Below are 23,251 nucleotides of genomic sequence, written 5' to 3' on the forward strand. Positions count from 1 at the left end.
ATGTGTTGTTGTAAACTTTAATCTGATCTCTTGTTGTTGATCAGAATTTGTTATGAGTTATTAATACTCAATAAAATTTATTCTGATTATGCAAAGGTGAGGACATGTCAGGATTTTGTGTCCTGCCTGTACTAAATTGCATTGCTATCATGTAAGGGTAGTTTTTTATAATTATTTTTTTTTTTTATACTTGAGGGACGGAAAATTTTAACTTACTCTCTTTTGAAAGGGAGATTATTCATTAATCGATGACTTAAATGCTCAGATATTTTTTATAACCAAATGTTAATAATGAATTTGAATACATTAAAAAAAAATATAGGATTCGAGCCCGACAATCAAAAGACCAGAATGACACTATCATTTATATACATTCTAATTAATTAGGGGCATATATAGCTGTAGGGTCATTCTTGCCACAATAATCTTTGAACCAATGTAAAAGGCAAGTGGAAATAGGATTGATCTTTTATATAAGAAGGGAAGGGAATATAACTAATAGGAAAATGATGATATTGAGTCCAAAGATGACATCTAAGCACTAAATGTCGCATATTCAAACAATTGTGCCATCTCTTTTGCTATGTTTCTCTAGGATTTCTGTCAGACGATCACAGTTTGTCTGTAAGCAGCTACATCGCAGAAGTACCTCTACTCCATTCAGGACCCACCTTTGTAATTTCGTAAGCCATTTTTCCTCTTAAAGAAACAAAGAAGAGTAGCTACACACACTTAGACACCAAAAGGTAGAGTAGCCATCAATTCATTCATCTTCCAAACAACTCTCCAAGCAATATAGCTAGATTCCAAGATGTAGTTTTTAGGTCTCTAACTTTTGATATTGACTTTCTTTCATTCTGTCTCCGAGTCCAATCATCCTCTCCTCCCCTTCGTCAAAGGTTTCCTCCAGGCTTTTTATCTCTCCCTTGCAGCCTGGAAGCTGATTTCAGCCTCACAACTAAGAGTGCAACATGGAGCAAGCACGGTACTGGATGTGGACAAAGAGGAGACATGGTTTGAGTTCTCATCTTCAAGCATCAACATACGCTGCATATGATGACTCGTGGGAAGAGCAGGCTTTTGCAGAAGATGCTGCTGGGTCCCTCGGAGGGTGTATATGGCCTCCGAGGTCTTATTCTTGCAGCTTTTGTGGCAGAGAATTTAGATCAGCTCAAGCTCTAGGAGGTCATATGAATGTCCACAGGAGGGATAGAGCTAGGCTAAAGCAATCTCCAACTCCCCATGGTGAAACTATTCATCATCATGATCATCAAAATAGTCAGAGTCACATTCAAAATCCCTTTTTACCTATGGGTTTTCAATACCAACCTGATGAGGTTTGTAACTTTGTTTATAACCCTAACCCTAATTCTGATCATGGTACTCTTACATCACCTTCCACCTCTTCTAGAGTCTCACCTCCACCTACTAAAGAGAACTGTCCTGGAAAAATCTTAATTCCGACTTTCTCTTCACCAATTGTCCAAGAACGCCCCAAGACGAAGTCCCCTGACTCATCCCCCAAATCATGGTCAAACTTGGTTGCAGACAGATATTACCATTTCTCTGATCTAAGTACTGAAGGAGAGAAGAGTCCAAGAATCCTAGAATCCGGATGTAAGGTTAAAGCTGATTATGTCCAAACTGATATGTCTGTAAGCTTGAATTTAGTTGTTCGACGAGCACGGCCTACTACATCTGGTAGTAGAGAAGAGACTGTTGGTTGCAAGAGAAAGAGAACTGACACACCAACATTACCATTCTTCCTGAAGCCGATTTCGATTGAAAGACATCATCTCCAACCAGCTGACCTACCCGAGCTTCGCCCTAGCTCAGTCGATGACATAGATCTTGAGCTAAGACTTGGTGACCGCCCCAAGGTAAAGTAGTTTGTCCGGGAGGCCATACTTAAATGGACATATAAGTGGCCTTTCTTCAGTCATAAGTTGTCTCTGTAACCTCATCATTTCCATTTGATATTCTTCCTTGTCATCCGGATGTCAAGGCCTCTTTGCTTTGAGTTTGATGAATTATCCTCTTTCTGAATCTTTATGACCTCAAAGGGTGTAACAAAAATTACATATATGAATATCCTAGACGAAGATGAAAATTGAAAAAAAAAACTCATTTCCTGATAGAGAGACTACCACCACCACGCATATATGATCTCCTCTTGCTCTTGACGGTATTGTTAATATACAACATGGACAATATTGTTGGTTCAATAGATTATTGCTATGATATTTGTATTATGTTTGATAAGGAAACCAAGGTCGATAACATCCATGCCTCTCTCCACCGTAGTAATTTTATGACTTATTGAATTATTTTCAGTTGTACAAAGAAGCTTAAACCTTCTTACATTATCAACCAATCTATATAACTACTGCTAACTATGGTTTAGGGTTTCACAGGTCAAATATATCTATGTTGAATGATTCCATCCTCATCTTACTAGCTTCAATCATCTATGTTCTAATTTGGATTAAGATTTCACGTAGGCCTGATATCCATCGATGCATATGTTTTTCCAACTCTAATCTGCTGCATGTCTGGAGAGATTGTAAAGGATCCCAGCTCATTCATGTTGAGAATTCAATCCTAGATGGAATGCTTTTGATGTAATTGTCTGGGTTCTGAGAGAGATAAATGGGAATTCGTTAAAGAAAGAAATCTTAGATCGCTGGTATAAGCTTGGAGCTGTATGCGACTATGCGTGGAGCGAGAAGGGTGCTTGAAAGAAACTGACTAAAACTGCATGGAATATCGTGAGCTCTGTTTCCCATTCAGTACCTCACTGACATTCCATCAGAGATATACAAAACTAAACTAAACTAACCCACAAAACACTCTGAGTAGAGATCAGATTCATGGATATTCAAACAAAGGCAAATATAAAGTCAGATACATGGCAACATGGATTCCCTTTTCTCTTGTATTATTACCAATGCCTACATCATCATCAGATCTGCTATACTGTTTACAGTATCCTCTCTCCGCTCCACATAACTCCATCTACTTGTGTTCTCTTCTCCCACTTTTTTCCCTTTCTTTTTCTTATTCTCTTTCTCTCTCCTCTTTATAATCCTTCCAAATTTGCCACCAACTCCGGGAATCAATACATTTAAGTATTGCAAATGATATTACAATGTGCTGTTTTTTAATGTTGAAGAGAATATTATGCCATCATGACTTATAGCCGCTATCTACGCAACTTTTGTTCCTTCTTCTATTGTCTAATCTATATATATACCCTTTTTCAATAACAAAAACAATATCCCCAGTGAGCAAATAATAAAGTATAAATGTTAGTAATTGTATATGCGTAAGTTCTATGTGTTCAATTTTAGCATAAATTTCACCAAAAAAGAAAGAGTGTCTGAATCCGGGTATAATTCCTAACCCTAGGTATGTACTTAAAATCCTAGAAAACACGAGGCTATTGCTTCTCTTTCTTTCTTTAAACTGAAGTTTGATGGGAACAACATCAGCTTGACTTTGATCGCTTTGCAGGGGCAGGGGGCTAAGCTAGTTCGTATACCAAAGGAATTTAAGGGATACCAAACAAACTATTTTCCACAAAGGGCTAAAGGATATTGAAGATTGTTTTTAATGATTCGAGGGGCTTTTCCATGTGATGGGTCTTTGTTTTCCACGATGCATGTGATAGTGAAAGAGAGAGGGAGTTGTTTGTGTTTCAAAAAAAGAATACAAGAGAGGAAAGTGAGATTGCTTGCTTTGGCTTCTACGAAGTTCTACATCCGTGTAAGAGGGTTTTAAGGTGATTGGTTGGGCTTTGTCTTCATTATGGTCATGAGTTGGATAGGCTTGGCCTTGGCTTAATAACAACAAGGGTCGAGGGTCTGATAAGTACAGAGAGGGTTTCAGTACTGAAAGTTACTTAATTTTTATATTTTTGGAAGGGGGCAGTGGGCAGAGAAGTGCACATGGGCTTGAAATGTCGTTTCTCAGTTCCTTTTTAAAGGAGTTTGTTAATATAGAATTGATCAGAGATGAGGAGGGAATGGGGAATTGGAAGTTGTTCTCAGTATGCACCTGCCCTGGGGTTTTCCTCTCTGTTTAGAGCATTTTTGTAATACCAAATTATTGTTTAAAGAATGAGAATTTTGAAGAATAAAATCCAGAGTAATTGGGTTGGTTGTTTGGAAGTAGTAGTTGTTTATTATTGTTTTGACAACTAAGGGTATATTTGCATGGGAAGGAGTTCCTTTCTTCACAAGCCATTTTTTCTCTCTCTGAAGATTTAAAGCTAGGCTTCACATCCGTTGCCTTCTCATCTCTGTTCAACTAGTAATATTCAAATTAATTAATTTGCATGTTCAAAACTGAATCCCACTTTCAAAACTATATATTTTTTTAACTTGACATCAATCTCAGAAATCATACAAGGTTTTAATTTTCGATCAATCTTTTATGTCTGAGCATTTGGTTCAGTATAGGATTTTTTGTTAAAAGAGTAAGATTTGAATGTCTCTTTCGTCACTAAAAAATAGTTAAAGGCTTTTGGGAGAGAAGATGTTAATCGCCTCCCACGACGTTTGTAACAAAACAAGTTTTGATTTTGCATGATGGATAAGGGATTAATGGTGTAAATTAGTATTATCTAACTATTGGAGGAATTTGAATATTTACATCCGTAAGTAAACCTTTTAACAAAATTAATGAATTTATATTTACCGCACTTACTTTTTTTTTTTAAAAAAAAAAACATAATTCATATATAAAAATAAAAAAAATTTATACAAATTACGTCTCAAATTTATTATCATGAACGATGCAACGATATATTCGATACAACATTATAACTTTACCCTGGCTATGCTCCCACAAACACAATGCAAGAAGTGAACCCTCTTTACAAGAACACAATGAAACTGTCCCTCCCATCTAAACCTGTACAACTCATTCCTCTGGATCACATTTTTATCTGTCATAAACAAGCCATGCACCTCAACGTTTGGTCCCATGCTTAAGATCCAACAATGAAACACTATCCAAGTTTAAAGAACAAATTATGCATCCAGTTATAGACCAAACTGACTGGACTCCATGTTGCCCTCCTATCAAAACCGTTGTCCCCTTCTCCTTATTCCATTTGGTCTTGAAAATATCTTGTTGGGCTTGCTTTGTGATGAAACAGAGCCTGGCATCTGAAATGCAATTACTATTGGGATTGACCGACTTTGATTTGTTAATTCTTTTCATGTCCGATCATTAGCTAATCTGTAGAATTAACCAACATAACACTTAATAGTAAATTTAATTGTCCAATAAACTATAGTCAACCCATTACAATAAGAAGCCTGCAGGTTGCACACCCCAGCATTCACCTTCGAACCCATATTCCAAGGTATGAGAAAACGTATTATAGTATTACTTATTCACCAAAACAAGGCATTTTGTTAAGGAATCTCAACTGAAAAAGAATCAAACTGGAAAATAGCACTTTGACTATGCAAAAAGAAATTGGCTTCTGGTAGAAAGTCCTAAGCTAAAAAGATAAAATTACTCGAAGACTTGAATAACTGAACTAGGACATTGATTTTTATACTTATTCTCACAGTCCTGACCATACATCAATGGAGAGGATTAGGTAGTAATTTGTAGGTAAGGAGGCCAGAGATGTTTTCGACCAAATGTCTCCCATTGTTAAGTTGGTCGAGCAACTAAGCTAAGAGAAGAAATTGAGGTACACTGCTTGGATTGAAAAGAAGGAAAGCATGTGTCCGAAATGATCATAAATAAAAACTTGTACTTATTTTTCTTTCAGGTTACAAGTACGATTCAGACATGTTCAAATCTGGAACCAAGCACTGATCGGATAGGAGAGTATAGCGAGGTCGATCGGTTGATCAACATATGAGAGAGGCTAGTTGGGTGTGGTTGGTCAGGTTGAAAAACTACCACCAGATCGAATTCAGACTAAATTATTTACTTGATGATGAAATAGTAGGTTGCCGCATGTATTCGGCCCTGCTCTCAAAGCCCAACACTCAGCCATAGCCACTATTTTTTATGGAATCAATGTTTTTAATTAGATGGTGGGTGCATGATGTATATTCAGATGCATTGCATTAGCAACAGACACTTAATAATTATCGATATTTACTAAGATTTTTTTTTAATTTTTTTAAATAAAATAATAATATTTAAAAATATTTCTAAACTATTCTAAAAAATTTAAATAAGTTCTTGTTCTTTTATTATTTTCAATTAAATCTCTATATTTTTATATGACTCGTTATTTTATACCATGTGATTTTGACTTAACATATCATAATAAATGATGATCTGACATTCTGATATAGCATAATGACATGTTTTCATTTTTCACGTCTACTTCAAGTTAGTGCCGCGTAAATATAAAATGATAAGTGATATTTTAACTCATGTCAATTAAGTAATCATTAATTATAAAAATTTATTTAATTTAAAATAAAAATATAAAAACTTGATTAAAAGCAATAGAAAAATAAATATTTAGTTGAATTTTTTAATATAATTCAAGACTTTTTTAAATATTATATCAAAAAAAATTTATTAATATCATAAACTAGCACTACACTGATATTTCAAATAAAAAATCCGTCACTCTCCAAAAGATATACAAAAAAATTAGAAGTTCATTTAATAGTAATTAAAAGAAGCATTCGAAATGTAAATTTAAGCAAAGTGTCTTTATCAAAGTGCTGCTGCGTCATGGCACCATGCGAAATGCTTAGCCCTTTTGATTCAAAACCTGCCACATCATGGAGCTGTTAATAGTCGGTGGAGTCGGACCTATAAATATTAAAACCATCGAAAGCTAAAACCCATCCAAATGTCAAAATCATTCATGGCTCTAATCTCATGCCTAATTATTGTTTAATAGTAATTTTTATTTGTGATCCAAATTAAGTGTCCTACCGTACCACCCAATTCAATCTTAATAATAATAATTATAACCTTTGGCTCTACCTCCACGTTTCAATTCTTGTCAAGTATTTAGTGCTTTAAGATTTAATAAAACTATCTCTCAAATCATTCATGAACCGTCCGAGAAACGTAATGAATTTGCTATCTACTCACTGAAATAATCTTTAAAGGTTTGATATGTAAAATGAATTTCTTTGACTTTTATGAAATAGTGTGAGGATTCGAAACCCATATCCACCCAAATTACCTAATCTAGTTAATGTATGACTTGATGTACAAAATAGGTAGGATTAAATATACAAAGTTAGACAAGGTAATTAGATATAATTAGCACATTTAGGAGATTTAATGTAAATTAATTAATGATGTCCACTAGTGCCACCTTGGGTTTAATTTGATCAGGAAGTAAGGTATGGCGTACTGCTATTTTCATATACTATAATTAAATCTCAAACTCAAACCCTAATATATGCTCTCTCTTCTGTTCCAAGAAAGAAAATTAAGATGGCATACCAACTGCAACTGCCAAATACTTTAACTGGTTTCTTATTATGTAAACCATCTAAAAAATCAAAGCAAAAAAATTAATTGGTACATTAATTAAGGTAGTGTTTGATGTATTCATTATCGAATACGTTCTGCTAATTGTGTGGTTAGTGTGAACTCGGTAACCCTTTGATTATGATCTTAGTGGAAGAAGAGAGACAGAGAGGGAATCTCTACCCTTCATGGAAAGAGACCAGTTTAGTTAGGATTGAAACAAAATTAATATAAAAATCATCAAAAGTCAACGTTTGTGAATCTTGGTCAGGCAAAAAAAAAAACTAGTTAAGGTGAAAAGGAACTGATGAGTTAAAGACAAGTATAGATATATAGCATTTCGATCGGCTGTGCCAGGCGGGAACGTGATGATGCAAATTAACTCTTCAGATAAACAAACATCTGCTACAAAGAACTAACAAAGAGACAGCGATGCAGACCTATCTTCAGAGGCGGCCAAAAGAATTACCTAAGGGTTCAGTTTTCTGATAGCGTTCTGTTGAATCACGTACTTACCCCAAAGATAAAATAATTAGCGTTTAAGGGATTTTATTGTTTGTTTTGAATCCGAACACTAGGATGAGGCCAAAGCCTAGGTAGGTATTGCCCATTGAGGGGTCTGCAGCACTTGTCATCAGTGCTGCCTGATCATGTATAGAATAGTAAGGTCAATTTGAATAAGATAAACAAGAAATAAGGGAAAGAAATGAATTAATTAATTAAGAGGAGTGAAAATTCCACAGGGCATATGTGAAAGCTGTGACAGGAGTGGGAATTTAATGTCTGCGTTCTTCCAAAAACTTCTGCTTTGAATGGAAAAAAGTTACCTTAATCAATTACAGATGAGTTTATCTTGACTCAATCAGAATTGGTTTTTGAGTCTGATTTGTTCCAAGTTTATGTTCAAGCTACGTAATTAGAGTTTGCACCCTAAGATCACACTTTAAGTAACTTCTATTTTAAGTTACTGATTCTCTTGTCATCAAACATATAAAAATTATCTGACAGAGTCGTATATTTTGGCAATCAAAATTCAAAAACGTGCTGGAATTATTAACCAATTTCTAATCTCATTCTACTCCTTCTCTGACCATTTATAAAGGATAATTTGGTCTGTTTCATTCGGTCTTCCATATAAAAATTTGATGTTCATGCATGAAAGTAATCATCAGGCCTGCCAGGAGCTTAAGTCCCTAAATAAAAACACCACTCATAACCCGTCTAGTTGACTCTGTTTGAGCCACCTAGATAGCTCCACCCTTTCTTTCATCTCTATTCTCTCTCTCTCTCTCTCTCGCTCTCTCAAGCTTGGAAATGGAGACAAAACACCCAAAAGTAGAAAAGTCTGACCACATAGTTTGGAGCTTGGAGGACCTTCCAGGCCAAGCCAAGTCTTATACATGTTCCTTTTGCAAGAAGGGCTTCTCAAACGCGCAGGCGCTGGGAGGTCACATGAACATCCACAGAAAAGACAGGGCCAAGCTTAGAGAATCCTCCGAGGAAAACATACTTTCTTTGGACATGTTAAAGACGATAAATCCACCTGACGATCATTCCCAGGTTTCTGAAATTATACTAGAATCCAGTGAAGAGAAAAGTTCGAGTCCTAGAAGACCAAGCAAACTTTCCAGGGAAGATGATGGTGGCAGTGCCAGTGTCAGTCCTGGAGGCAAAGTTGCTATCAAGACCAGCGGCGAGAGTGAAAAGGAGAGTTTGCGGTTGATTCATGGTTGGACATCTCAGATAGAATTGGATCTCGAGCTACGGTTAGGGCCCGACCCTCATCAGGATCAGACGACAAAGAGTACCAGAGAGTGCTTTTGAAATTTATTTATAGTGAAGATGATGCTCGACATCCAAATAAAAAGGTTTTTGCTTTCTCTGCTCTCCCTCTCTCTCTCTATAACGAATTTCTTCCATTAGTACCAACTCCCAAAGAAGTGTATGTATGCTGCTTTCAATATTTTCCACTGTTTATCTCTTGTATAAAAGAAGATTAAATTTTGATTTCTTTCAACAAGTTAATCATAATCCTATCCTGGGGACTGGCGAATTTCATGATCTGATCCTTGTACTTGTTGATCACCATACTGGGATATATGAGTAAAAAGTTAAGCTAAACTTGGAAAACTCTTCTGACAAGATACAAGAATTTGAAGATATGAGATTCATTGCTTCTAGGAAGCTGATCATATGATACATCAATTCTACAAGCTCCTTATTCATAGATTTGCCTTATATTGAACATGATTTAGTTGCAATTTAAAGCTTTTCAACACCCAAATTAAATGTTTGTTGAATTGAATCATCAATATTATAGGCAAAACCTTAAAAAAGAAATTGAGAAATTGGCAATTTTTTCCCTTGAAGCAAATTAATGAAGGCTCATAATGGTATTCCTTCCATCAACATTCTCATCCTCTATTCTAAAATTAATCAGTTTGTATCAAAGGCTAGCTTCCCCAAGAAAAAAAGACTAAGATTTTTCTTGATTATAATGAAAATATATAGCAGCATGCTTCTTTTTTTTTTTCCTCATTTTCTTTTATAGTTTGGGAATTAATTACCTTATGCTCCTATCAATGGCAAATCCATGTCACTAAGCAATGTCATTCTTTTATCAATGGCAAAGAGTTTTATAATTTCATAATGCATGTACGTTGATCAATTATTATTATTATTATTATATAAAAGTACCAACTCTAAAAGTACAAGTAGCTAACTAAGTATATTTGTTTGAAAATTTATAAAATTAATTATAAAATATAAGGATATTCATTAAATTTTATATTTTTTTCCTAACATTTAAGTCCTTGTATTAAAGTAAAATTTTTAGACTTGAAAATTCGTGTTTTCGTATTCTAAACGTGTCAGACACGATTATACACGAAACACGTTAAGATTAAAAACGAACACGACACAAATACTATTTATATTTTAAATCTGAAACACGTACATATATACGTTTAATAACTGTGTAACACGACACGACATGATTAATAACGTGTCTATATGACAAAACACGATTAATAACAAGATTAACACATTTAGTACGTTTAACACGATTAAATAAAAATATTTACAATTAAATATAATTTTATTATTTAAATTTAAAATAAATAATTATAAAAACAATTATAATAAAAAAAATAACAATAACATCAAATATAACAAAACAAAATTTAAAATTAAGATTTGGGCATGGCATAATTACATTATTATCTTTATAAAATTTAAAAATTTTATTAAAATAATTGTTTAAAATTATTTAAATAAGGCTAAAATAGTCTTTGACTATTCATTTTTAACAAGTTTATAAACGTGTCAAGTATACACGTTTAAATATGATTAAATACATTTATACGTTTAAACACGATAATACGATTAACACGATTAATTAAACGTGTATAAACATGTTACTCGTGTCTGACACGTTAAAATACGAAAATTTTCATGTCTTAAATGTGTTAAATACGATTAGACACGAAACACGTTAAAATTAAACTCAAATTGTTTAACCTCATGTCTTCCCGTATCGTGTTAACGTGTCATATTTAAAATTGTCAGGTCTAAAAATTTTCTTGTTAAATTAAACATTGGTTAATTCTGATTTATCTATTTTCTTATTAATCTTGAACTCTTTATTACACTAAATTGTTTTAATAAAATTTAAATTTAGCTAAATCCAAAGCTACCTTCATATATTCGAATTGAATTAGAAAAAAAAAATTTGTTGTTTTCCCCCCCTTTTTTCCCCTTTTTGTGAATGTTAATTTTTTTATCATTTAATTCCCTTTTGCTATTAACTTTGAATAATTATTTTTCTCTTTATCAATTTTTCTGAAAGATCCTTCAAGAGTTTTTCATTATTATCTAATCTTTTTGAATGGTTAAATTAATATATCATATGCTATAAATAAAAGTTTGATGTTGATGACAATCTTAAGATATTTAGTTAATAACTATGAATGAATATTTTATGTCTTAGGAAAATAATTGTTTTTGGTAGAAGTTTCATTAAAAAAATTCAAAACAAGCAATGAAATCTAAATAATTAAATAAATTTAGCTTCCATATATTAAAGATAAAAACAACTAAAATATAATTTAAAACATTTTTTGAATTTATTACCCAACACAATATAGATAACAATTTATCTTATCTCTTATGATAATAATTTAACTTCATTTTTAGGTCTCATAAAATAAAATAAAACAATAAATTTTAAATAGAGCAATAAATTGACTTTTGTGCACATAATTAAAATAATTTAACAAAACAAGGAAATCATAGAATTAAGAAAGTCATCTAATGAATAAAGATTTTATATAATTGATAGAATATGTATACTATAAAATAATCAATCAAAAAGTAATAATAAATTAAAAATAGTGATAAACAATCAACATTTCACTAAGAAAAAATCAATTATGATTTAATGATAAGTAAAAAAAAAAGTTACTATATGTTGTAATTTTTCTTACTAATATTAAAATTAATTTACATATACAGTTTATGGAAATTAAGCTATAATTTAATGAACATAATAAAAATTTTCCAATATTCATAATACTTCTCTAGTATATATGCAATAATCTAAATAGAATGCCAATATTATAAATAGATCTAGACTAAGAAAATGATAATGTATTAATGTTAATTGTTAAATGAATTTAGTATCAACAACCACATGGTGCATTGTATGTTAACTCACATTCCTATCCAGTGGAAGTTAGGATAACAAAAAATTTTCAAACAACTTGTACTTAAAGTACATAGAACTATATATATTAAATTATATGGTATTAAATATAATTAGCTGAAGTTGACCACCATAAAGCCCTTTTTTTTCTTTATTTTTTCATCAAATACTCTTTTTGTTAGCATAAGATTGCCTCCAATAAATTAAACATTAGCTAGGGAAAGCAAAGATGTTGAGGAAGATTATTAAAAAAACAAAGGTCAAGACACTAGAACAATAAGTCAACTAGAAAGAACAAAATTTATATATCATTAAGTTGCAATTTTTTTTATTAAGACACTAGAACAATAGTTATTGCTGTACACATGATCTCACTAATAAGTTATTCAGTAGAATATTAGATTGGACAATTCATGTTTGTGTGTTTTATCTTATTGTGTAAATATAAAGGATTAAAAAGTTATATGATAATTGCAAATATGATATGATTAATTAAACATGTAAAGTTTATAATTATGTACAAAAATATGTTTATTAAACAAATCAGATTAAATTTAATACTACCTTATCAATAACCTGTTTAAATGATTAATACGATTAAATTAATTTTTTTGTTAATAATTTAATTTTTAGCATACTTATAAAAAAATATAACTCTATCATTGAAATTTAAAACAAATAATTATAGAAAAACTATAATAGAAAATTAATATCTATCAAGCATGTGAAACATCCATCAATATCAACATAAGCCTAATAAAATCCAACATCAAACATCAACATACGAGAATCATAATAGAATCCATATAATATCTATAATCCATCAGCAAAATAAAATACCAGATATCAAAATTGAAGATTTTCTAGACATTATCCTATGTCATTTTTGTGTTATAGAATTTATTTATGAAATAAAAATAATATATTAATAAAATTAGATAAAATTTATATAAGTTATTTATATAAGATGGATAAACAGATAACATGATAACATGATTAACTAAATTGGCAAATGAGTTATATGAGCTGACAAGATAACACAAATAACTAAATAGATTGACATGTTTAAGATAAAAAATTGTCATGTGTTTAAAATATCAATATAATTAATACATGAAACATAATTACATGAAACCTAAACTTGTTTAATTTCGTATCATGCATTGCCAAAGTCTATCGAATATCGAGCATCATAAAGGACAAATGACCTTGGAAAGATCAAGTGCCATCTCCCACCAAGCCCAAGGATTCGGTGGTAGCCATCCTTTGGTGTTCTGTCTCAAAAACAGGGGAATCGGAGCTCAAATCATGCTATCCCTAAAAGGAAAGTTGTGGCATCTTGATTGCAATTCACGTGAAAGAGAGTTAACGAGACGTAATCCAAATGGGAACCGATTGGGCTAAAGCTCTCAAGGCATGAGACTCTCTCTGCAATACTGAATTGATTGAATGGATTTGAATTCCTTCCTAAATAGAAAAAAGAGGGAACAAATAAGAAGCTGAGAGTGAAAAGACCCTCTGCTGCCCTTTAAAGTTCAATTTCCTTGCTACGTTAAAAGGATAACGAAATCGCCCAACTCAAATTTGAAAGGAATCATCGGAGACTTTCAGGGGATTTGGCAAAGTCTTAACTTGTTCTTCGGTTTCGGAAACACGACCCTTTTCTTCTCTACTTATTTGGTTCTTTGCAGGAAAGAAAGGATGTCATCTACTAGAGAGACAATGGTGGACCCGTTAAAAACCTGGAAGTTCCTTGTTTGGCCGACGATCACAATCAAACCCATTGGTTCATACTTTTTCTTATTAAAAACAATTCTAGCTAGTTTCTTAGTTGCTTCAATCTCTCTGTCTCTGTACTTTGCTTTCTCTAGCCAACCCCAGTGGCTCCCTTCTCCCAACTGCAATAACCCTGTCATTATTTCCGATCACCAAAAGTTTACTACCAAGAACATTTCCAGTCAGGCTTATGAAAGGACCGATTTATCCCACATCCAGTTTGGCATCGGTGGCTCGGCCAAGACCTGGAACGAGCGTCGCCGTTACTGCGAACTGTGGTGGAGACCAAACGTTACCCGTGGGTTTGTTTGGCTGGATGAGAAGCCTCCGAATGATGAAAAGTTGCCACCAACATCCCCTCCGTATAAAATCTCCCAGGACACTTCCAGGTTCAAGTACACAAGCTGGTACGGCTCACGCTCAGCTGTTCGGATAGCCCGTATAGTGAAGGAAAGCTTCGAGCTTGGATTGGATAACGTGAGATGGTTCGTAATGGGAGATGATGACACGGTATTTTTCCTGGAAAACTTGGTCACTGTTTTAAACAAATATGATCATAATCAAATGTATTACATTGGTGGAAATTCTGAGAGCGTTGAGCAAGATGTGATACACTCTTATACCATGGCCTACGGTGGAGGTGGATTTGCAATAAGCTACCCTTTAGCAGCTGAGCTTGTTAAGGTTTTAGATGGCTGCATTGATCGATACGCGTCGTTCTATGGGTCTGATCAAAAAATTCAGGGTTGCATGAGCGAGATTGGTATTCCTGTCACTAAAGAGCTTGGTTTCCATCAGGTTAACGTTAATCCCCATTGATTCTGTCATGAAATTAATTGGTAACAGAGTAATTAACTTGTTTATAATTACAGGTTGACATTCGAGGGAACCCTTATGGTTTACTGGCGGCACATCCTCTGGCCCCATTGGTGTCACTTCACCATCTAGACTACATTCAATCCATTTTTCCGGGAAGGACCCAGATTTATTCAATCAAGAAGCTACTTAGTGCTTATGAAAAGGATCCGAGTCGGGCCCTACAGCATAGTTTCTGTTATGATTTGAAGCGTAATTGGTCTGTTTCAGTGTCTTGGGGCTACACTGTGCAGTTGTATCCATCTCTAGTTACGGCCAAGAAGCTTGAAACGGCATTTTTAACGTTTAAATCATGGAGGAGTTGGAACGACGAGCCCTTCACTTTCAACACCCGACCCGTTGGCCAAGACCCGTGTGAGAGACCCGTTATATATTTCTTGGATCGTACCGAGAGGGTTACTGGGGATAGGACCCTAACCACTTACATAAGATATGTTGATGGGTCAGAGACAGAATGTGACAAGCCGGACTATGCCCCTACTTTGGCCGTGCAATTCTTCCATGTCTCAAGTGCTAGGCTGAACCCTGCCATTTGGAGGATGGTAAGCGAACTCCCTCTTTTTCCCTCTCTCTCTCTCTCTCTCTTTCTGTCAAATTTTAGTTGGCTAGAACTTTGTGGCATCAAATTAGAGTCGTGGTTCACCATTGTGTGGTTGTTGGGTTGGGTGCAGTTTGAATTGGTCACCATGGCTAACTTGTTAGATGGGTTAGCACCTTAGTTGGTAGACCCCGACAGAACCCTTTGGCCAACAAATGCTGACAAAGTTGGCGCCACACTAGTCCATTACTGTCAATATCAACACTTTGTCACGATCTGGTTGGCCACCAGTCTAACGTGCTTAGGGGAAATTTGACAAAGTGATCATTAACTAAGCGACTTCAATTCCATTTGACGACCTCATTCGTGTTGAAAGGGTTAAGTTTAAGTACAACCCGGTGCACGTACAGTGCATTAAGGAAACATCAGCTTAATTTCCTGCAATATTTTCTGTCCTTCAATCTCTGCGCAATCCGTGCAAGCATGAAACAAGGATAAGGCTTAGCTTGAATTGAATTCAACCTGTTGTAGATTTATCTATATCGTGCTTGAAATTTGATTGGTGCCTGACACGTTTTGGTTGAAATAAATATGCATGAACAGGCACCACGTAGACAATGCTGCGAGGTTATCAACGGCGGAGATGGAGAGGACAACCTGATCCAGGTCAAGATTAGAGGCTGCAAACGCTTTGAAAGTGTGACTCCTCTGTAGAATGTGCCCACATTCACACAGCCGCCGCAAAGGGTCTCTGCTCAAGGGAGAAAAAATGCCAATTCCCACGGCAAAAGCTCCCTGTAAATATAAAGGTCTTTTTGCACCTGCAACCCCCTTTTTCACCTCATTCCCGATCCATTTTTAGTTCTTGTTTTGCCCTTCTTTGGGTTTGACCAACTCTCTTTATCCTTGAGTTGGCATATGGCAATTTGAGTAGTCAGCTTAAATCTAGTATTTAGGAAACCTGATGGAAATAACCTGGAGAAATTCTTCTTTTCTTTTTTTGTCTCTTATGAAAAGGATAAATTAAGTTAGGCTTTTTGACTGCTATTTGTGCTTGTGTTTACTGTCTTTTCTGGTGTTCCTCCTTGTTGTAGTTAGGCTTTTGTCTTTTTGTTAAACTAGATCTCTTTGATTTCTTATCGCTTCCCAACAAAAGAGACTTAACAATGACATATCCATTTAGTAGCAAATAAAATTTATCTTAAAAAAAGAAACTCTTGTTGCTTGATTTCCAAGAGGCAACTTAAACTCCTAGGTAGCCCTCAAATAATGTTACTACTCCAATTAGATGCACCCAACCCAATTAATAAAAGACTACATCATGTCGTGGGCAACTTCTTTGTTACAGATTGTTGACACATCATAAAAAAACCTGCCTGTCTTGGCTGAGTCCCTCAGCATCCTACAAAATATATCGACCAATGAATTGGAGGAAAGGGTCCAAAAATGGAAAAAAAAAACATAAAAAAAAGGTTTAAAGCAATAAATTCAAACATTTTTATCTGTTTATTCACATTATTCTCATATGTTTGCATGATTTGGTATGGGATGAGAGAAAAAGTACCATGCAATCTTGGAAGTTAATAAATTATAGGTTGAAGATGGGGAATTACCCAACACAAGAATTTCAGTACAAGAGTTGATCATTTTTTGGCACTGGAAGTGATGCATTGATCAGCTTTTCCTTAGATCAAAACGAGGGCATCCTTTGAGCTTTCTTTCATCAGCTCCTGGTAACTGAAAGGAAAACAAAATTAATCAAAGGCTGTATGTCATATGTCGACAGAAATAAAAGGATAAGTTTGTGAACTAATAATATTCTAGAAGACATTTTCTTTGGTACATTGAAAAAATCCACTGTACATTAGCCTTTCTGGTGATTAATGAGTGACAAAATGTTTATTAGGCCCATGGTTTTATTACCCTTGTACCAGTTTTAGCTGTTAAGAGTAACATACTGCAAAATGAATCATATGGCATAACAATCCCAAAACACAAAGACCCAATCAATAAAAAAAAAATCCAAGCCCAAGTGAGAAGCAATAATATATATATATATTATATAATATAGTACTTAAAGTCGATGGAAAATTGATTACCCGTACGCCATAATATAGTCAAGTCAAGAATCCAAAATAATTCTATGATTGGACTGAATTTATCATTTATGACTCCATTATGATCATGCATGTGGATAGTCAATAACTAAGTCCAACATATGATTTATATCATTTATAAAATCATCTTCTCTTTAACAAATAAGGAAAAAAAAAAATTCTCTCTTCTATTTTTTTTTTGTGAGTAGAAGGAAAATTAATATTACCAAAAGTGTTTGGTTTTACTCATGATTCAATCATAATGTAATTAATTTATAATCACATTCAATTTTTATTTTTTTTGGTTGTTGTAATTGGAGATTAACCAATTAATTATTAAGTTAAATGATTGGAGGTTCAATCCCCAGGCCCATACCTGCAAATATTACATTACTCACAAGTATTCCATATTGAAAGCTTCTTCCCTTCCTGTTTTCAATCATCAATTGTGTACTTGCTTCTTTTTTTTTTACAAAATCCTCAAATTCATAAAATTATTGCCCTAAACGTAGGAAATATCTTTACATATAAAGACAAATAACACAAAACGTTAATTAGCAAAGGGAGAGCCCACATGCATGTTCCTGATTATTGTGCCATTATGATTTTCATCTTCGTTTGGTCAACAGTAGGAAAGAGATTCCTGGGTTATTTCTTGAGAGGATATTGGCATGTTTCAGGTTTCCTAGAGCTTCACCAAATTTAATAAAGTTCAATTATTGTGAGTACTCAATTAAGCGTGTCAATGCAGTAGAAGTTGCCATCAGAAATACTTGTCGGTAATTTCTTTCTCTTTTAAATTTTTTTCTTCAGGTCTTTGGATGGTCAAAGACTCAAGGTCTTGTTCAGGAATTCAGTAGGAAAAAACAAAAAAAATTCAGTCCAACATGAAAAGAAACGCTAGCAAAACCCAATAAATTATTTCAGTAACAGTGCGTAACCCATCAAGGACATTGATTTCATACTCAGTATTTCAATCCTCGTTGAACCAATCAACCCAACGCGGAATTGGAATTACCAGTTGCTTTCCTACCGCAAAAGTGTCATCAATCCAATGATAGGAACTTGTAATTATAAGTGGGAAACAGGAATTAAGGCATTCAAAACCCAATTATTCCTTTAAATAATAGTATAATTAAACATAAAATGTATCATTAAAATAATTTTTTTATTAAAACAGTGATCAAAAGAAGTTGTACATCAATTACATTAAAAGTATTTTGAGAATTTAAATATAATAAAAATCTCTCTATTTATCATCAATTAATTTTAAATCAAATGTCGTCGTTTGTAACAAGTATTGTTCTTATTTATTAGTTGAGTTTCTCTCAATTCATGTCTCCTGTACGAGAACAAAAATTCTTAAAACGTAATTATATTAATGATTTCTCCATTTATAATCAATTAATTATAAATTCCATTTATTAGTAAAGTGGCAGTGAAGAAACACGGACTCTGGAGACTTGGTCATTTGACTGATTCAATCCCATCTCTAAATTCCATTCCTGGAGTATGAAGTATTAGCTGACCCCAGAGGGGGGAAAAAGGCAAACAGAGAGGAACAAAAGCAAGACTTGGATTGGACTAAAGATTTAGAGGACGCGACTTTGAAGATTATTGAACTAAAAGAATGAAGAGAATATTAAAACCTGTAAGCAAGTTATATTTGTTCTAGCGTTCCCACACTGTACTTCCACACAACAAAAAAGTCTACCCATCCCATTGATTACAGATGCACAAAACAATGGTTCTGACTATGACAGTTGGGGTGGGAAACTATTTTCATCCATAGCTCAACGGCTCAAGCAAGTCAAAGACCTTGTCAAAGGTACATACCGACTACCTACAATTGATTTTACTTGGAAACTGTTCTCGGGACCCAATGGTGGCTCTTAAGTCCTCTGCTCAACATAATTATTGAACCAAAAGGGGAACAAATTATATCCAAAACCTTTTATCCTGAGACATATACACAAGAGGAAAATGCAGTTTTCTCTATTTCCCTATTTTTATCTCTAAGAAAACACTTTCTTAAAACTTAAAAATTTACATTAAAAGGAAAACAAATTTGTTTAATTTTATATTTTTATATGCTAAGGTAATTTTGTAATTTAGCATTATATTTTTAATAAATAGTTATTACAGTCAATAGTCAGTATTTTTTGTTGTAATATTATCTTCTCATCTATCCCATTTCCATATTAAACCTTCATATTTCCAAAACCAACATAATAATTAGAAAAAAAATAAAGAAAATAATCTTAGGTGGCAGTAGAGCCAGAATCGTAGTAGACCAAGAAAAAATTCTTTTTCTTTGTATTTCTCTCTCCTTCGTTTCACACACAAAAAGGGTAATTCCATAGTTTCTGTTTTTATTATCCGTTTCTTCCCCCGTAAGCACAACAGGAAGGGACTAAGCGCGTCCGAATGAAGAAGCTTGGAAATGTCCCCCCTAAATCTGCACCATCTCCTCAAATACCCATTTCTCTCCGCTCCATATTTATCCCTAAAACCCTACCAACCAACCCAAAGCAGCGTAACAGATTAACAGAACCTATTCCCAACGTTGGCAGCTGCTAAATCAATAACAAAAAAAAAAAAAAACTCGGAAGAGGAGATTCGCTCGCGCCATGATTGCGGCGTCCATGGCATGGCTCAGTGCAGGGGTAGATAAAGCCAGCTCCGGTTCCAAAAAGTGCTCTATTTTCCGTCAGGAGAATTCTTCTTCTTCTTCTCCCACGCTTGAAATCTTAGCCTTCGAGACGGCCAAAACCATGTCCCGCCTCGTCGCCCTGTATAGGTCTCTGTCTGACGATGAGGTCTGCAAACTCCGGACAGGAACCATGAAATCCCCTGGCGTTGCGTATTTGAACTCGACAGATGAGAGCTATCTTCTTGGCCTTGCCTGTAAAGAGAAGCTCGAGGATCTCAATCAGGCTGCCGCCATAATTTCACGTCTGGCTAAGAAATGCATCGATCAGGAACTTAACAGGTTTGAAATCGCCTACCACAACATCAAACAGGGAATTATTGATGTCAGCAAGATTGATTATAACTCCAGAAACGTTGGAAAGATCATTGACAAGATGGAGAAATGCGCGAACGCAACATCTGTTCTGTACGCATCTTTGATAGGCCTCAACGAATTAGAATTGTCAGAGAAAAAAATGCAGAAGTGGAAGATAAACGCCTGCCCCAAAAAATCATCAGAAAAGACCAACATTGACTACTTCAACGAGAAAATCTCTTTCCAGAGGAAACAGGTTCGACATTTCAGACAGATTTCCCTTTGGAACCAAACATTTGATAAGAGCGTTGGGTTAATGGCTCGGATCGTCTGCGTTGTTTACACCAGAATATGCACCATTTTTGAACCCTTTGTTCCAAGCCTGCCTCGCACCACCAGGAACAGACATTTTCAAACGCGCCTCTATGTTTCGAACCCGAAACCTTTGCACATGAAGGTTTATCCAGAGGCCAATTATTGCCTCCTTCTAAATAAAGATAAGTACATGATGAAACAAGCCTCCAAATCAGGTCCAATCATGAAAACTCCCAGGATCAAACCAGGTACCACCCGTTTCCACAGCGGCGAACTATCTCCTAAAGAGAAAGGCTTAGGTTTCCGAATTTCAGCTGTCACCATAACCGATAGAGTCACCACCAAAATCAACAATGAGGAGAATAACAGAAGAAACCAAAGGCTGATACAATTGCCTCCACCCAACACTGTAGGAGCAGCAGGGCTTGCCGTTCGTTACGCAAACGTAATCATCATGGCAGAGAGCTACTTCTACTCAGCGACAACCATCAGCGACGAAGCACGGGAGCAGATGTTCGAGATGTTACCGATGAGCCTGAAACACACGCTGAGAGGGAAGCTGAAAAGCCATTGGTGCAGGGATGCTGAGGAGCGAGATGGGCAACATGGTTTGGCGGAAGGGTGGAAAGATGCCTTGGAGGATATAATAGGATGGTTGGCTCCAATGGCGCATGATACGTTGAGGTGGCAGCAAGAAAGGAATTTGGAGCAACAAAGCCTAGACGCGAAGCCCACCGTTTTATTGTTGCAGACATTACATTTCTCGGATTTGGAGAAAACGGAGGCTGCGATTGTGGAGGTTTTGGTGGGATTGAGTTGTATATATAGATACGAGAACCGGCGGGAGAGGGGTGCTAACGGTGGTAGATGATCATGATTATGGGCTTACCTTGGAGTAAGCTGCCATTTAGGATTTTATTTGAGATTAGGTTCTTTCTTCTCCTTCTTCTCTGTCTAATTTATTTATTCTTAATATACTTTGATTGGTTGATTCTTTTATGTTCTTTTTCAATCCCTTCTTGAAGAAGAGGAAATGCAAGAAGTGAGTAATAGATTTTATGATGTGATTATTTGGGGGTTGAATTATACCCGTAATTAAAACTATAGTAAACTTCTCTTCTTTTAGTTTTTTTGCCAAAAGATTCATGTTTTCCATGCAGAAACAGAATGGTGAGGGCTTGAATTTGGCTGTGTATATAATGCATTCTTTAGAAAAGAAGAGGCTACCATGTTTTGATATTAAGGGGAAGCAAACAAGCAATAGGGGTGCACCCGAGCATTTGTCTCATTAGTTGGTGCATAATCCCCGTACCTAAAGAGTAAGGTTCGAATCCTCCCTCTCCCAATTATAAAAAAAAAAAAAAAAACAAGCAATAGGGGGTTATCAAAACCTATGTGATGTTCTTGATGAGGGATATGCGAATAGGTAGCTTGCTTAGGCTTTGCTTGGTTGGAATGATAGAAAGAGATAAGGATGGAAAAATTTTCAATTTAATGGTTATCCTATACCTTATAAGATTGTTATGAAATTGTACATTCAAGATTAATAGCAGCACAAAATCAAGAGATTCAAGCCCAAAATGACCTGTTGTTAAGACTGAACTTCTTACCATAAGACGAAACCTTTGTTAGTAGCAACATGGATATGTTACTGATGCATATATTACGAGTCATTACTCTCTTTACAAAAGGTTAATTTATTTAAGTATACAGCAATCACATTTATAAATTTAAAATCTTTCTTTTATTTATTCGATATGAAATTTTATAACTTTTTCTATCATTTAAATTTATAACATTCTCGTTACAAATAAAGTCATTTTATTTATTTCACATATTGAAACTTTTTGTGTGATATCAAAATTGAATTTAAATTGACTCTGATATCACTTTATCATAAAACTATATATTATACTTAATAAAATATATAATATTGATATTTATAAACTTAAAAACTCGTCTCTTAATTATTTGATATAAAATTGTCTCGTAACACTACCTCGTTTGGGATATAAGTAACCCAAGTCCACGGTGGGCTGGTGGCAAAATGTACCGTATTCGCTGGGGACAAATGATAGCCAATTATAGCTTTGGGTCAGAAACTGCCCAAGTAAACTGAGGCCCATATTTTATGGACAAAACAACAGTTCCGCCTTTTTAACGCTAAAAATTTCAGAAGAATCCATGCCAGAAGTATAAGCAATGAAAGCCCCAAGGCCTGCCAAGTTAGCTTGGGCCTAAGCTTTAAAGCAAGTAGCATATATTTAGTAATGGAAAATGCTACTTTACCCAATCCTACAACTATAGTACTTGTACCAGTCTATGGTCCTATGAATGCTAACTATTAATTTTCTTCAACACAAAATTGGTAAAAAAAGAAAAAAACTAAGAATGAATACTAGTTAACTGGTAAATTAGTATTCATATTGACTGATTTTAATGCTCAATTCAAACCAATAGTCTTT

General features: G+C 34.5%; 4 protein-coding genes across 4 annotated transcripts; all 4 read left to right on the forward strand.

The window, feature by feature from the left end:
• Positions 1–720: 720 nt before the first annotated feature.
• On the forward strand, positions 721–2,262 carry ZFP10 (zinc-finger protein 10). The gene has a single exon (XM_007026880.3). It carries the CDS (start codon positions 972–974, stop codon positions 1,887–1,889), a length of 918 nt encoding a protein of 305 aa, XP_007026942.3. The 5' UTR covers positions 721–971; the 3' UTR covers positions 1,890–2,262.
• Positions 2,263–8,618: 6,356 nt separating this feature from the next.
• Positions 8,619–9,501, forward strand: LOC18597704 (uncharacterized). The gene has a single exon (XM_007026881.3). The coding sequence runs from the start codon at positions 8,791–8,793 to the stop codon at positions 9,298–9,300; it is 510 nt and encodes a 169-aa protein (XP_007026943.2). The 5' UTR covers positions 8,619–8,790; the 3' UTR covers positions 9,301–9,501.
• Positions 9,502–13,376: 3,875 nt separating this feature from the next.
• On the forward strand, positions 13,377–16,486 carry LOC18597705 (glycosyltransferase (DUF604)). Its single transcript, XM_018120855.2, has 3 exons — positions 13,377–14,752; positions 14,827–15,372; positions 15,972–16,486. Exons 1-3 carry the CDS (start codon positions 13,880–13,882, stop codon positions 16,080–16,082), a joined length of 1,530 nt encoding a protein of 509 aa, XP_017976344.2. The 5' UTR covers positions 13,377–13,879; the 3' UTR covers positions 16,083–16,486.
• A 3,367-nt stretch (positions 16,487–19,853) lies between these two features.
• On the forward strand, positions 19,854–21,856 carry LOC18597706 (protein PSK SIMULATOR 1-like). Its single transcript, XM_007026883.3, has one exon. It carries the CDS (start codon positions 20,095–20,097, stop codon positions 21,655–21,657), a length of 1,563 nt encoding a protein of 520 aa, XP_007026945.1. The 5' UTR covers positions 19,854–20,094; the 3' UTR covers positions 21,658–21,856.
• The last annotated feature ends 1,395 nt before the right edge of the window (positions 21,857–23,251 follow it).

Source organism: Theobroma cacao, chromosome 5, assembly GCF_053813885.1.
Source record: "Theobroma cacao isolate CCN51 chromosome 5, ASM5381388v1, whole genome shotgun sequence".
NCBI classification, from domain to species: Eukaryota; Viridiplantae; Streptophyta; class Magnoliopsida; order Malvales; family Malvaceae; genus Theobroma; species Theobroma cacao.